This window comes from Antechinus flavipes, chromosome 1 (assembly GCF_016432865.1).
Source record: "Antechinus flavipes isolate AdamAnt ecotype Samford, QLD, Australia chromosome 1, AdamAnt_v2, whole genome shotgun sequence".
Taxonomy (NCBI): Eukaryota; Metazoa; Chordata; class Mammalia; order Dasyuromorphia; family Dasyuridae; genus Antechinus; species Antechinus flavipes.
The window spans coordinates 506,776,608-506,792,985 of NC_067398.1; the positions used below are offsets into that span (position 1 = coordinate 506,776,608).

The 16,378-nt window shown below is 32.5% G+C and overlaps 1 protein-coding gene across 6 annotated transcripts in view; it reads left to right on the forward strand.

Annotated features, from left to right (window-relative positions):
- Positions 1-16,378, forward strand: part of PTPRM (protein tyrosine phosphatase receptor type M) — a 966,854-nt gene that overhangs the window by 556,508 nt on the left and 393,968 nt on the right. For all 6 annotated transcript variants that reach the window (XM_051970436.1, XM_051970437.1, XM_051970431.1 and 3 more), the window contains exons 9-11: positions 1,615-1,724; positions 8,271-8,472; positions 10,428-10,530. In XM_051970436.1, the coding sequence (XP_051826396.1) occupies positions 1,615-1,724; positions 8,271-8,472; positions 10,428-10,530 (415 nt within the window). The remainder of the gene's footprint in view (positions 1-1,614; positions 1,725-8,270; positions 8,473-10,427; positions 10,531-16,378) is intronic.

A 16,378-nucleotide genomic window follows, 5' to 3' on the forward strand; every position in this document is an offset into this window, starting at 1 on the left:
AGTCACTACAAAGTGCTGGATGGACACATATATATATGGCAAAAGATAATCTGCTCTCAAAGAGTTTACAGTCTAATGTAGGAAACAAATACTCTTTAAACATGATAAATTGAAAATAATCAACAGAGGGATTAATACTATAATTAAGAAGGATTGGTAAAACCCTTCATGTAGACTATGAGATTTTAGCTGGGACTTGATGGAAGCCAAGAAATTGGGGGAAGACTAATCACATGCCTTTACATTTCTGTACTACAGATGTATGTTTGTATATGGTATGTGTTTTTAAGACATTGCTAATAACATTTGTAGAATACATTAAAATGTACAAAGAACTTTATAAATATCATCTTATTGGACCACAAAATAGCTCTATGAGGAAAGTACTATGGTTTTCCACTCTCCATTTTACAGATGAGGGAAGTGGGGCCAGTTAGTTTTAATAGGTTTGGCAAAAATGTCTACATTATGTTATAGGTAGGATTCGAACTTGACTATCAGGTTAAGAATTATATCTTCTGCTCCCTGTTTCAATTCCATAAATATCTTTTATTTAATATATATTTTTGATTATAATTAATTATATTTATTAATATATATTTATTATTATTTATAATATATCCTTTAATTGATCATTGATTGTTTCTTTCTTTTTTTTTTTTGGCTGAGGCAATTGGTGTTAAATGACTTGCCCAGGGTCACACAGCCAGGTTTATTAAGTGTCTGAAACCAGATTTGAAGTCAGGTCCTCCTGACTTCAGGGCTGGTACTCTATCCATTCGCCACCTAGATTCCCTTTGATCATTGATTGTTAAAGCTGTTTCATGTTAAGAAACTTATTTCATGAGACAGCTTTTCTTTGTCACCTTTTCTTGTTTCTGTGACACATTATGTCATTGATACTAGTTGGTTACCAAATAAGTCTACAAATGAGATTATGGTTATGATCCATGTATTTTTTTTTACCATGAATAAATGGATTTTTAAAAAATTTCTTGGGTTAAGTGAGAAGACCTTGTATAAAAAATTTAGTATTTTTTCTAGCTATAATCATTTTTTTTTCCTGAAGAATTATTATCTTCTATCATTTAATGACATATCAATTAAATTTGGTTGTGCTTCAAGCATTACAAGGAGCAACATGACACAGAGGAAAGAAAACTCAATTTAACATCTGAGGACCTTGCTCAGATCAAAGCTTTGTCATTATCTGGTTCATCTTAGACAACTTTCAGGGCCTCAGTTTCCTCATTTGTATAAAGGGTATTGGAGTAAATGAAATTTTAAGATTCCTTGTAGTTTTAAATTTGTGACTTTGTTTCAAGTTTTTATTTTCCTTTAAGGAATAGATTACATGATATGAACATTTATTGAATGCCAATATTTTCTCTTACTTTAAGGAAGAGATGACTGGACACTGTTTGTTTCTCTCTGAAGTAAAATCCTTCTAGTGAAGGGTAGGTAGTAGGGAGGGAAGGAGGGAAAGGATTAAGGGAATAATTCTGTTATTTGAAAGAGTCTATAGAAGAATAAATATTGTGCCTCTATGAGAAATTAAAACCTGACCAAAACATCTGACCAAAACTGTGCTTTTTTTGTTGTTGTTGCTGTTAGTTCCAAGTTCTGTTCCCATTGAATCTATCCAAGGAAGTACTTTCGAGGAGAAGATATTTCTTCAGTGGAGAGAGCCAGCTCAGACATACGGTGTGATCACCTTCTATGAGGTAGAGAACATATAAATTTGATTGTAATTTTAATTCAATTCAGCAAGTATTTAGTTGAATTCAACAAGTGCCTACAAATTGTCTTTTTAAAAAAAATTCCATTGAATGCCAATAATTTTGCATTAAATGAATATGGATCTGTTTTGATAAATAATTAAATTGTCATTTAAAGCATGCCTTTTTTCATTTAAACACAGAGATACGATAAATGTAAGTTACCAATCTATGATATATATTTTTGAATGAATATTTGTAATGAATTAGGTGTTTCCACGTTAGTAATTGCATATTAAATAAACTTTTAAAAATCATTTTTCTTTAAAAATAGAATTGTTTTATTTTGTTTAGATGCTAAATATTTTTAAAATTTAGATCTTGATGTTTCTTAACCATGAAATATTGTTTTGTTGAGTTGTAGAGAATACAGATTATGCAATTTAAAAGTCAATAAAATTCACCTGGGGAGTGACAATAGAATAATGACTCTTGGTTTTCAGGAATTAACAACTCTCTTTAGACTTCAATGACACTGTTATCTCTAGTGATGTATGTCAGATAGTTGAATGATAGTGAAGAAGTTTTTGATGAATTGTTCAAGAAAAAAATAGAAATAGCAGTGGTGACAGTCATCACCACATTTGTATGAGAATCATTTCACTAAGCCTATTGTAATAGAAATAAGTAGGTAGATTTTTTTTTTTTTTTAGGTTAGCATTTATTTGAATGCAAATTCAACAAAATTATATGTTGTTAGGTTTCTGGGAATTGCTGCTGCTCCTCATCTGGAACCTCTGCTTGAATACCTTTCAGAAAAACTGACAAAAGACTGAGCAGATTAAGTTGTCAGACAGTAATCACTGTTCACCCTCATATCTGACCCAACTAGCCTTACTTTTATGTTTCCATAAATCTTCTGAAACAGTATTGAAATGCAAAAAAAAAAAAAAGAAAGAAAAGAAAGAAAAGAAAAGAAAATAGGAAGAAAAATTAATTGAAAACTAAAGGAATTTTAATGAAGAAAAAAAGCTGATTGATATTTAGTGACTATAATTGTAAAAGGGAAGAAATATTAAGAAAATACAAGACTTGTGCCTCATTTCATAATTACTTCTGACAATTGGCTATTTGATCACAATTTTTTAGAGTTTGTCATTTTAATCTCTCTGATATTTTCAGACTTCACTTGTCTGGAAATTAGGTGGAGAAACAAGTATATTTTAAATAGAAAAAATGGATATGATATATTGAGGCAGTTAGATGACTTGGTAGATAGAGTGCTGAGCCTAGAATCAAGAATACCTGAGTTCAGTTCTAGCTTTAGACACTTACCAGTTCTGTGACTGTGGGCAAATTACTTAATCTTTGTTTGCTTTAATTAACTAGAAATAGCAAAAGACTTCAATCTTCTCACCAAGAAAACTCCATGAAAAGTAGTGTTAATGAGGTCACATAGTCAGACACATCTGAACTACTAAACAGCAATATGATATCTATCTTAGAAGCAAAGCTTCAGAGATAAGAAAAGGGCTCAAATAACCCCAGAAGATACATAAGCTTTTCTAGAGCAAAAGTGGAAGTCAGGTTCTTCCCTTCTATTGCTAAGGGAATGCATATTTCTCTTTGTTAAACAATTAAGTACTTAAACAATAAGAATATAAATCCCAACAGAAGAACCCATTAATCTCTTAGAATTAAACAGACAGATCTCCCAGATGAACAATAATCCAAAATGCTAGTACAGTGGGGATGGATGAATGTGTCATAAATCAGGTTTTTTGAAAAAATAAAAATATATGCATAAGCACAGTCGATCAATTTACTTTATGTGGAACCAGAGGGGAAAGCCTGGAACTTTTTTGAGTTGAGTTTAATAACTAAACATAAAATCTTCCTGGATGCAAAGTCCTTTTCTTCGTCCTTTCTCCTGTATACCATTGCCTTTTTATGTCCATTCTTCTTCTATTCATGATCATAATACCTTATATTTGTATATGGTCATAATAATATAATGCATCTACTTTTTACAAAGTATCTTTATATCTTCATCTTATTTGAGTTTCACAACAACTCTTAGATGTCTCTAGAGCTGATATAGTTATCTGTGTTTTACTGAGAAGGAAAAGGACACTGAGCTGATATAACTTGCCTGAGATAACTCATCAGATATTTGATGGAAATCCCACTGAAAACTAGGTCTCCTGACTTTAAGATTGTGGATTTTTCTTCCATACAATTGGTAGAAAATAATCTAACTAATGATTTCTCAAAATAAAATCATATATACCTCATAATTAAATGTGGGTAATGTTTAAAGGTTCACATAGTTAAAAAAAAAAAAAAAGGAAACTGCGTGGAAAAATTGAAGATGAGGACTGGAATTTGGATTAGAGAAGAAAAAGTTAAAAAATAAAGCAAACTGAGCATCTCTTTTTAGAGAAAAAAATGAAATTTGATGAATTATGTTTGTGGATTGGGGTTAATGTAAGAGAATTCTGTGTTTGTGTGTGTATATATGTTTGTATGTATGCACATGTATGTATATGTTATAACAAATATGACTAAAGAAAAAAGTTATGAAAATTTTTAAATTAAAATAATAGAACATCATTCTTATTCTTTGCACAACTATTCTCAGACTTCCTTGGTTCTTGCTCAATGAGGTAATGACAGTGGTAAAAATAGACTCAAATATCTGCTGTCCTAGGAACTTCAAGTCAAGTCAACAAGCATTTATTAAGTGCTTACTTAGGTGACAGGCACCATGCTAAGTTTCCTATTGCTCACTGTTTATCTGCTGTCAAGAAGGACTGTGCTTGACTAAGTTGACAAGAATATGGGCATTTGTTTGGTCTCCATGAGGGATGGTTAGATTTACTTTAGCAATCCTACAGCTATCTTCCCCTAGTGTAAATTTAGCCCTATTGTTGGATAGACTTCATCATGTATGCCTTCCTTATGGGCTGATAAAGTTATCTCTTTCTTCCCTATTAATCTCTTTCCCCTCTCTTTGGTATCAGAAATGACCCTTTTCTGTGACAATTTTCCACCAGTTACTCATTCATTTTATCCTCTCCTCCCGCCACTTTTTAGCCACCTTTGAACAAACTCTACTCCATTAGTCAACTCTGAGATGCTCAACAATTTTTTTAATTTATTAAGTATTTATTACATGCATTCTAAATCCCATGGTTGATACTAAAAAAAGATAAGCTTTGATTTCTGATTTTAAAACACTAACATGGAAGTTAGAGAAAAGAATAAAAATCTGTGAAATTGTAGGATGCAGTGGAAAGAGTTCTAAGACTTATAATCAGAGAATCTAAATTCAAATCAAGGCCATTTAAACTAATTATTACCTATGTAACTTTGGGTAAAGCACATTAACTTCTCTGGGCTTATGTAAATAGCAGTTTAATATGATAGAAGAGATATCACATGTTATATAATTACCAGATGAATAATAACTGTGATAGCATTTCAAAAGGGAGAGTAATCATTGCAGGAGAGGATAGTCACAAAAAGATTAAGACCAATTAAGAATTCACTGCAGTGGGTCTATGGTGAGCAGTGATGTGGGCTGGAACCAAGGTTGTAGCTATGTGAATAGAGGAAAAGAGTTGGACACGACAAATTAAATGTAATGCCAGAGAAACTGAGGCAAGACAGAGTTTAGAGTTTTTAATATTTCATTTGGATTTCTGAGAGGGAAAGATTTTCTGGGAACAAAGGATCCATTTTGGTCCCAGGGCTGATTTTTCAAAGCATTCAGTAGCAGCAGCAGCATTGAATGTGAGTTTCCAATGGTTTTTATATACTTGGCTCTAAGAGATCAAGGTAGATAAAGGCAGGGGGGTGGAGTGCCAGCATTGATAAATGGAGGAATTTCAGTCTGTTTCTGACAGGATGGGAGATGAACTATAAATTCTGATAAACTGGGAGTAGTTGGTTAAAGACAGAAAGTCTGGAATTTAGAGATAGCTTATATCAATTAGGTATCTGAGATACAACATATGGAGTTTTATCTTTTGGAATGCCAGAGTGGCCAGATCTTCTTCAGCCCTAATTATCTCAGCCCTAATGAACAGAAAGGGAGTTTGCAATTACGGGGATTGAGGCAAAACAATTCAAGGAACTGAGGCAGACCAGTTCAGGGAAACTGAGGTAGAACAATTAGGGAAACTGAGGCAGGACAATTTAGGGAAACTGAGGCAGGACCGCAAAAGGAAATTGTGTCACAACATATAGAGATTGAAATGACAAGATTTGTCACTAAATTATGAGGAAATAAGGAAAGTGAGAATGACATCAAGATTGGGATTCTGAGTTACTTGAAATTGGAGGATGGTAATATCTTCAACTTAGGAAAATTCTCAGTCATAGGAAAATTTAGAAGAGAAGTTGGATTGGGGGGAGGGAAAATTGAATTCAGGGATACTGGAAGAAGGATAGTTTTTTCAATGGAAAAAGCAAGTTGGATGGAAAGGAGTACAGACAATAGTCTCCGAAACCAAAGAAATGAATGAAATTAAAAAGAACAAAAGATCTAGAAATAAATCTTAATTAATTTCTTCATTTGAAGGTCAGAAAAAGTTAAAAGAATCATTGCTATTGTTTTTCCTTCATTCTCGAAGAGGATCATGGCACCAGGGATGTGAATGGAAGTAGAACTGTTAGTAGAAACGAAAGAGAAAAAGGGATTTGATTACTCATATAAAACAAGAGAAGAGAAAATTTATAGGGGAAAAAAAAAAAAGATGATCCAATCCTCTCTTGAATATTGCAGATGTCAAATAAGATAGAGGAAAGGAAATTAGATTTAGTAACTAGAAAATCATTATAGACCTTCAGAAATTTGAAATGAGTAGAATGATTTACAGTGGAAACCAGATTAGGAAGAGTTAAAGTGAATTAGTACAATCAGTTTTTAAAAGACTGCTTGTTCAAGAGTGAAAGTAAGGGGGAAATATTAGTTATTTGGTAGAAGTACAGTCAAAGGTCTTTTAAGACTGACTGTAGTCTAGAGCTAAAAGCTTAACCACAGTTGTCTAGTTTAAAGGATTATCCTCATATTTAACAATGGAGATTTAGGCAACAGACCATCATGTTTTATCTTTTTTTTTTTTCCAAGTCAGTTTAAGCATATGACATAGAATACTTTATGAGTAAAATCCTTTAAAGAGTTAATTTCCAGAATATTCTACCAGTTTGATCATGTCAAGCATGGTTGTGATTGAACTATATAGCAAACATTTTCTTGCTAAAGCTTAGTTGATTCGATCTAAATATTCTTTCAGAGGTCTTCTTAATTATAATGATATGGTATAAACATAAGAAAAAAAGAATGTCAATTATCACTTTGTATAATAACAGTGTTAGTGTTCATGTACATAAATTACAAGTGAGTCTACCAATTTAAGTGCAAAAAAAGGTGCTTGGTTTTGCAATTTAGAATTTTTGAATCAGTTCCTAATTTAGAAATTATGTCATTGAAGCCAGGGGAAGTCAGCAATCACTACTGAAAGCTCCTGCTTGGAATGTGTGATGAACTCATTTTGGAGGTTTAAATTTTAAAAAAATGAATAGCACTTGACAGGACAAAATTTAAAGACTCTCATCTTTTCTTCATACATCAATTTTTGAAAGATTTGTTATTTCATCTGCATATATTTTTCATTCACATCTATTAAGTATCTTAGGAGAGACTTGAATCTACATCTTCCTGACTCCAATCCAATGCCTTTATACCATGCAACCTTTCAATTTAAATCATATCACTTTAATGACATGAATTTTCAAGGCAAAAAATAAGTAAACATTTAGTGACCAACCATTCAGTGATGAGTCCTTGGATAACAGGAGCAAGGCCTCAGAGTTAAGAGTATCTCCAGCTCATCAGAAAACCAGATGGCTTTTTATCCTGGGTCATTTCCACACACCAGTAAGGCATCAGAGTTGAACTCTAATAGTGGGCTTTCTTCCTATGTCTATTTATTTGGCTGAGTTCACATTTCAGCCCAGGTAAAAAGTACAATCTTGATTGATACCCAGAATTACTGAAAAGAACCAAAAATTCAATTTCAAGTACAAATGTCTTGGCTTTTTTGTGACAGAGCATCTGAAACTGTTCTTGCTATCAAAAGAGCAGCATCTCTTATGGCATAGAGTCTGATAACAGTCACATTGATTAGGAAGGAAACTGCAACCATATTAGGCCCTTTTCTTGAGTGTTTAATTGTATTTTTTGTTCAAAAAAGTAGCATGATTTAGACATTTTGAAGGCAAACAAATTCAAGGTATTAGCTTAAGCCTTTAGTACCACAATCTATCTGTCCCCAAGTTCCTCTGTCTATAAAAAGTAATAACTCATAACTGTCTTGGCTGAAATCCTGTGTCCCTTCATTGGATTCAGGGTTTGAGGAGTGTAAGGGAGCAGGATAGCTTATCATAAAATGTCTGACAGTGCATACATCAGAAGGGTTTATTGGATAAAGATGCAATCTTGTCCATCTGCTCAAGATATTTTATCACATTCTTATTCTTTTGCAGATCACCTACAAGGCAGTCAGTTCCTTTGACCCAGAAATAGATTTATCCAATCAAAGTGGAAGAGTTTCAAAGCTGGGAAATGAAACTCATTTCCTATTTTTTGGACTGTATCCGGGGACCACATACTCCTTTACTATCCGAGCAAGCACAGCCAAGGGCTTTGGACCTCCAGCAACAAATCAGTTTACCACAAAAATATCAGGTATTGTTGAAAGTGAATAACTGTGTCCTTCATCAAAAACAATATCATCCTTCAGATGCCAAGTAAACAGTTCTCTTTCAGAGTGCTGGCCAGAAAAAGATATTTTGAAATATTTGAATTTTGGATGTCCAACAGGTCAGATTTGTGGGGCTCTTGAGATTACCTTTTTAAAATTGCATAACTCATAATTTATGGAAGTACAGGAATGAAGAGGATACAACAATGCTTGCTGCTGTTTCAGCATTCAGTGTTAGGATTTTGGAAGTGAGACAGAGGGTTCTGTTCAGTGTTCACTCATCCTTTACACAATTCTGAATTAACACAGAGAGAGTGCTGGAAAATTGCGGTAATGAGCCATGGAAGATTGAGAAATCAGCAGAAATGCCTTTCTGTTATGTGGATGGAGTTTGCTTATACAGGTAGCAACCTCACAGGGCAATTTCTTCCCTGATAGATACATAGGATGAAGGATGAAGACTGGCAGCCCAAGACATAGTTACTACTAACTTTTTAGCTCTGGAAATTCAACTGTACCTCTTTTCAGTGGCCAGATATTTTAAATGCGTTTGGCGAGATGTATAACTACATGGGAAGTCTTTTTGTGCTACTTTTTTTCATTACCATTTGGGGACTTAAGTTGGACATCTGCTGTGAAATACATAGTAGTGAGAGAGTTCATTTCCCCAAAGAGTTCCTTAAATTTTTCAAAACTTTTAGGTAGTTGGGTGCCTATTTCTCATTTTGGAGGGAAACCACAATCAGATAATATCACATTTTTAGTTAGCACAGTTTGACTCCTATTCATCATTACTGCTTTTATTCAACTTTTTGGTGGATAATTGATAGCAAGAAAACACTAAGCAACTGCCAATTTTCCAGCAGATTTTTGGTAGGGATGAAGTTGAAGGATTCTTTTCTGATCACTTGTCACTCAAAGGATAAATTTATTGTGGGTGGGCTGTTGAAAATGATTTTGAATCTGAATTCCAATGTGATTGCAAATTTAACATAAAATAATCCAGACAAAGCTAGGGGAAAGAAGTAAACAATGAATAAGCTAAAGAGGACTTCTCATAGAACTCCCCAAAACATCACTAACAGAATATAATCATACTAAATAAATAGTCCATGGCTTTTCTAAACAAGACATAATATTTTTTGTTAAATATTTTAAAGTAGTATCAGTTCAATTTAAGAAGCATTAATTAATACTATGTGCCAAGCATGGTGCTAGACACCGGGCCATAAACCTAAATATGAAACCGTCCCTGCCTTCAATGAGCTTACGTTCTACTGTTCCTTATTACTGAACGTTTTCTACTATGGGTGTATCTTCCATCCATGCCTTTTTAATGATCCTTTCACAGAAAGAGCTAATGTGAAACTAGCCATCTCCTTTGTAATTTGTACTAAAATCACCACCGAAAAGTTTTTGAAGGCCTTTAGTTTTACTGTCTGTGCTCATACTAGGACCAAAAGATTTCCCAGAAGATCTTTGATAAAAGGACTGTGGAAAGAGAAAAATTTCCTTACCTAAATTGATAGCCTCAGTACATCAACTTTAGTCCTACCTTTCAGAATACTGAGGATTCTTGGGCATCTGGATCCACAATCTGAAGAATATTATTTATAGCAAAAGAAAATTAAATTTTCTGGCCTTCACAGAGTTCCTAAATTGTTATTGGAACATACATTTAGTCAATTTTGAACTCTCGTTTGAAAAAAAACCCTACAAAATAAAATGGCTTTACTTATTGTTTCTTCTTGACTTTCTTTATATACACATACACATACATGGAAGAAATGTAAATAAAATCTTTTTTATTATAGAGCTCCATATTTTTCACCTGCTCTTTGCCGTAGAAAGAAGACTTAAAAAATGAACTATTCAGGAAAATCTAAATCTACACCCAAGTGTATCTGAAATAATGCATCTTTCTGACTCTCTTTTGCAGCACCTTCAATGCCAGCATATGAACTAGAGACACCTCTGAATCAAACCGATAATACTGTGACAGTTTTGCTGAAGCCTGCCCAGAGTCGAGGTGCTCCTGTCAGGTATGGGCCAGGGGTTCTGGAACAAGGAGTCTTCCATATATTAACATGCAATTCATTAATTTCTTGACTGTGTTTCTTAGAGATTTTTTTCTACCCAACAGCCAGCTTGTAAACCCATATCTTTATTAGCTCTAATTAAATTAAATAGCTAAGGAAAATGAAAGTACTTTGATGTTGGCTGCTCAATTATTGTTTAAAGGATTTGATCCAGATGCAAGTGGCGTGTTCTTTGAAGATAAGGAACAAAGCCCTAGCCCTTGTTGGGTGGGAAGTTTCTTTACTTCTGAAGGTAATTGCTTGACTGCAGTGTTTAGAGTTCAAGGGCAAATTACATTTTTTGTCCTGAGCCATCTATTTTTAATAATCTCTCATTTTTGTTTACTTCAGAGGTTTGTCCATCCAATTTTAGTGAGTTAATTTTTTTAAATTGAGCAAAAATTGCTTGTCTTAAAAATATATCTATAAGACCATACAGGAAAGAAAAAGATTGTAGAATTTATATCTGACCAAATTTGAGTGTATATTTTTTCTTTTTACTACCATTGTTAGTGATCATAAATCCTTATTCATTGTTAGTTTGTATTTTATATCCTGGCATAAGATTATGTGCAAATCTTATAGTTGATATAATTTTTTTAAAATCTGTTTTTCATAGGAAAGAGCAGATGAATGCTAAATTGATTTAAATATGAACGTGACATATTTCATTAATCTGTATAAATGAAATTTGTGCTTGTTCTCTATGGAATTTAGACTCTACCTTTGAATTACAAGGAAAAAATTTCTTGATGATTAATGTGTCATTATTTTAAGGAAAAAAATTACCCTCAGACTTAAGAGCAAAAAAAAGTTCCTGTGCCTATATTGCTGTTGAAGATTTTGATAGTTTTAATTCATTTCTGATACATGGTTCTATCCCATCACAAAGGAATGGAAATGTCACACTATGCTTTTCTCTGACAGTATCAGACATTCTAAGTCCAATTAGATTACTTTCTGTTTTATATAAAATACTTGTTCTAAATTCCAGAGAATAGAAGTAGAGAACCTGTTTCATATAAATCAAAGATTTTGTGATAGAGTGTTTTTTGACAGTTTGCCATAGAGGAAAGGTAGGGCAATAAAACCAGAGAGCAAATCTTGGCTAATCCATAATTTCATATCATAGAGGAAATGCTAGCAGCTTTATAGAAAAAGTCTGGAGATATTAGGAAAACATTTTTGCATCATATTATTATCCAGTTTTGCCCAATGTGAAAGCATTTTGAAAACTGCAAATGTGCTCTATTGTTATAATTAAAATTGTCATCATCTTCCCCCTCCTCCTCCTTGAAAACATAAGACTTTTGGGGTTGCCTCCAGAGAAGTTTATAATAGAATGAGTATTGAGCCAATAAATGTAAGAGATGTTTGAATTCCAAATCTGACATTTAATAGGCATGTGACAATGGCCATGTCATTTATCCTCTCACACAATGTTTTTTATTTATGAAAAATGGGTATTATAATAAAACCTCTCCTACTGGATAGTTGCAAGGATCAAATGAGTTAATATATGCAAAATGCCTCATAAATGTCTACTCTAATTTTTAATAGTTATGAGTTGAACTGATTAAATGCTGTCTTTAACAGAGGATTGGATCCACTATGGATTTCATTGGTTTTCCAGTTCTCGAGCTTATAGTCTATAAGTGTGGGACAAAAATAAGATAATCATAAGATTTTTTTTTATTTTCTTGAACTGGTAATTTATTGTTATATATTTTGAATCTTTCATGCTGGACACATGCCAGTGTTCTGTTTTGTTTTGTTTTATTTTGTTTTGTCTTCCTTTTTTTTTTAATAATGGCTTTTTATTTTAAAAATATATGCAAAAATAACTTTCAGTATTCACCCTTGCAAAACCTTGTATCCCAATTTTTTCTCTCTCCCTTCCCCCATTCACTCCCCCGAATGGAAAATAATCCAATATATAGTAAACATATACAGTTTCTTCTATACATATTTTCACATTTATCACGCTGCATAAGAAAAATCAGATCAAAAAGGAAAAAAAAATGAGAAAAAAACAAGCAAATAACAAAAAAGGTGAAAATACTATATTGTAAGCCATATTCAGTCCCCTCTGAATGCAGAAGGCTCTCTTCATCACAAGTCTGATGGAACTGGCCTGAATCACCTCATGTTGAAAAGAGCCACTTCCATCAGATTGATCATAACCTAATCTTGTAGTTGTTGTATACAGTGTTCTGTTGCTTCTACTCACTTCACTTAGCATTAGTTCATGTAAGTCTCTCCAGACTTTTCTAAAATCATCCTGATCATTTCTTATAGAACAATAATATTCCATAACATTCATATGCCATAAGTTATTCAGCCATTCACCTACTGATGATCATCCATTCAGTTTCTAGTTCTTTGCCTCTACAAAAAGGGCTGCTACCAACATTTTTGCTTATGTGGGTCTTTTCCCCCTTTTTATCATCATAAGATTTGGAGCTAAAGAATAAGAACCATTTTCTTTATCTACAACTAACTTGAATAAAGATTAATTTACAACCATGATTCCACTAGCATTATGATTGAACTAATATTTCTAAACTAAGCTAAATGCCATGAGCATTCTTTGGAAATCATAAGTTATATTTTTTGCTAAAAGAATTTTCAAGAGGTCACTCATTTTCCCTGCTTTCAAATTGTATTATACTTCAGTATCCAAGAAAACAGGATTCCTAACCTGTTGATCTCATCATTTTCTATCTCCTCTTGCATTTTGCGTCATTAGTTATCTCCTCCTCTTAATATTTTCCTGAATATTCAAGTCCTAAAGAAACATAATAAATACTTACTAGAAAATTACTATGAACAGTAGATGGTTTCAATAATAAAATTTAGAAAACACATTGTCTTTGCCTCCATGGAGCATTACTCACTGGAGAAATGATTTTCCCTTTCTCTTCAAAAAGATGGATAATGTGTTTATTTCATCATAATTTCTTTTGAAAAGTAAATATAATTTCTTAAAAGTAATATAATAATATGGTAGTAGAACAAGTTTAAGTATATTTGTTATTAAAGATGCATTTCTGAGTATTATATATACATATATAGTATGTGTGAATAAAAATATACATATAAGTACCTTTGTATGAATATATTCGTATATATATATTCATGTATGTATATATAAACATGTGTGTATATATAGCTATATAATATATAGCTAGGCAGATGGATAGGTAAATTTATGAAGAATCAGTCATGTAAGGGAATACAAAATGTGCTGAACTTCACTGATAGTAGGCAGAACAGGTAGAACCTGAGAGTTCCCTATACAAGTGAAATCACAGATCCATTCTCAATTCCTAATAAAAGTATAGGACCTTACAGAGCTTTATATAATACAAAATGTAAGAGTATCGTGATAAGAATATTGGCAGTTTTAAACTATATGCAGTATCTAAATCTAAAGGGGAAACAATCATGTGACAGAAATGATTATTAATAACCAATGATTTAGGAAGATCCAGAGAATTGGCTCTTTTTCTAAAATTCATTTTCTTGAAGGACATTACTTCATATGAAGGACATATAAATTGGACTTTCTTAGCAGTCTTATTCAGACCCCACCCAGATAGAGCAGTAGAGCACTTCTGTGCTCTACTCAGGTTTGAATAGAGATAAATTCTTTGAATAGTTTCAAGAAGTCTAGGGGTAACTTAGAAGTAAATGACATTTTTCAAATAGGCTTAGTTCCTCCTTGTAATATTCATTCTCTAGTTAATTGTTAATCAATCCAAGATGATTTCCATACTCAGTAACACCCCTATTCCAATGGATATATAAGCTATGAACACACCATCATGATTGTTTTTGGTCTAAGAAAGAGATGGCCAAATGGCCATACTTTTTTACTAAAAAAACCAAAAAAAAAAAAACAAAACAAAAAAATGCGGGCATTATTAATAAAATGACTAAATTATCTAGAAATCATGTCTCTTGAATTTTTAAATATCACACATGACTGACTTAAAGTTCTCCTGGAATGGGTGACATGTCCTTGATTTATCTAAAATGTTGGATTGGATTCCTGACTTAACCAGAAGAGAAACGATTTTCCATTAAGAAAATTGAATTTTCTTAATAGGAATTCAAGATTAACTAAAACTAAACTTATTTCAACCTCACCTGTCAGACATACTTCATTGTTGCTGATAAAAAGTAGTTGTTCCCTTTAAAAAAGGGGTTTACATATATATTAGACCAAAATGGGACCGATTATCACTTGAATTCATACAAGATCAAGTTGAAGTAGTTTGGAAATTGTAACTGTAATATCCTAAAGCTAATTGGACTATTTTAAAATACCAAGAATTCATTTGCTCTTTGGGGATATAAGAACACTGATTAGGGTGGTAAAAGGGATTTTAAACACAAAGCTACAGAGTAGACAAAAACAGATGAACACATCTGGAGATTTATAAAACACTCATGTAATCAAACACAAGAAAGTGCTCCCCAAGCGGATATGATAAATAGAAGAAAGAATAGAAATGAAAGTGAGCATCTGTTTACTTGCCCAGATTGTGCTTAGTATTATGTTTTCAAAGATACTGTGGTTGTACAGTTTCCAAAACCCATGCTTTTCATTGATTTTATTTTTTCTTTAATCTATATTCATTGGTGTTGAAAATTTGGCCATATCTCATTTATGCTTTTCTCTAGGTAAGGTGTCTGTGGATCGATTCTCCTTCAGTCACCCTGGCTTGGTTAATGCAGATTCTTGAAATTGCCCTGAACTCACGGTTTAAATGATTGTTGTCTTTTTATTGATCAACACATCAGTTCTATCACCTAAAAGTATTTAATTCCTGAGATAGATGAGAGGAACACAAATTCCAACAGTCAAGTCATTAACTCAAAGACTTAGGGGGTCAGAATTTTTTACCTTTCTGAGAGATTCAACTCTCATTCTTCCATGTAATAAAGAAACCTTATATTTATTATCCTTATTTAGAATGATCTTGTTCAATAAATACATATAAGTCTTTAGAAAAAATTTATCAGATTCTTAAGTTGCTTGAAATAAAAGATAGATTTTGCAGAAATTGTGCTTTTGTTATGTTAACAATAAGAAAAAATCATTCTAATGTTTTTTCTACTTGTAATGCTTATCCTATCTACTGGGTAGCTCAATCTCCTCAATTAATAATGTATTTGCTACTTTCTCTACTAATAGTTTATGGCTAGAGACAATATATGTGAATGATTTCTCAGTTTTGTCCCTCAAGTGGTGGTATATTTATTTCACCATAATTACTTTGAAACCACTGCATTTCTTCAGAGTAACAATATTATACTAGAGTGCATGTTTGTTTTTCAGTCATTTCAGTTATTTCCAATTCTTCATGACCTCATTTAGGTTTTTTTTGGGCAAAGATACTGGAAGTATTTTGTTATTTCCTTCTCCAGCTCATTTTATAGATGAGGAAACCGAGGCAAACAGGGGTTAAATATCTTGCCCAAGGAGACACAGCTAATGTCTGAGATTGAATTTTAACTCTGGTCTTCCTGATTCCAGACCTGCAGCTCTATCTACTGTGCCATCTAGCTGCTCTAACAGAATTAAAATTTAATAATTTGACATTTTGTTTTCAAAGATTTTTTTTTCAATTGTACTGTTTTAGAGATTTTTTTTTTTTTTTTTTTTTGGCAAATGAGTTAGAAGCCAGAGTTGAAAACATCTTTTTTAGAGTTTATTCATTTTCCTAAAAAAAAAAAAAATCTACTGTATATATATGTTAAACAAAAAATACTAAAATCTTTATTGGGTACTATTGAATTTCCT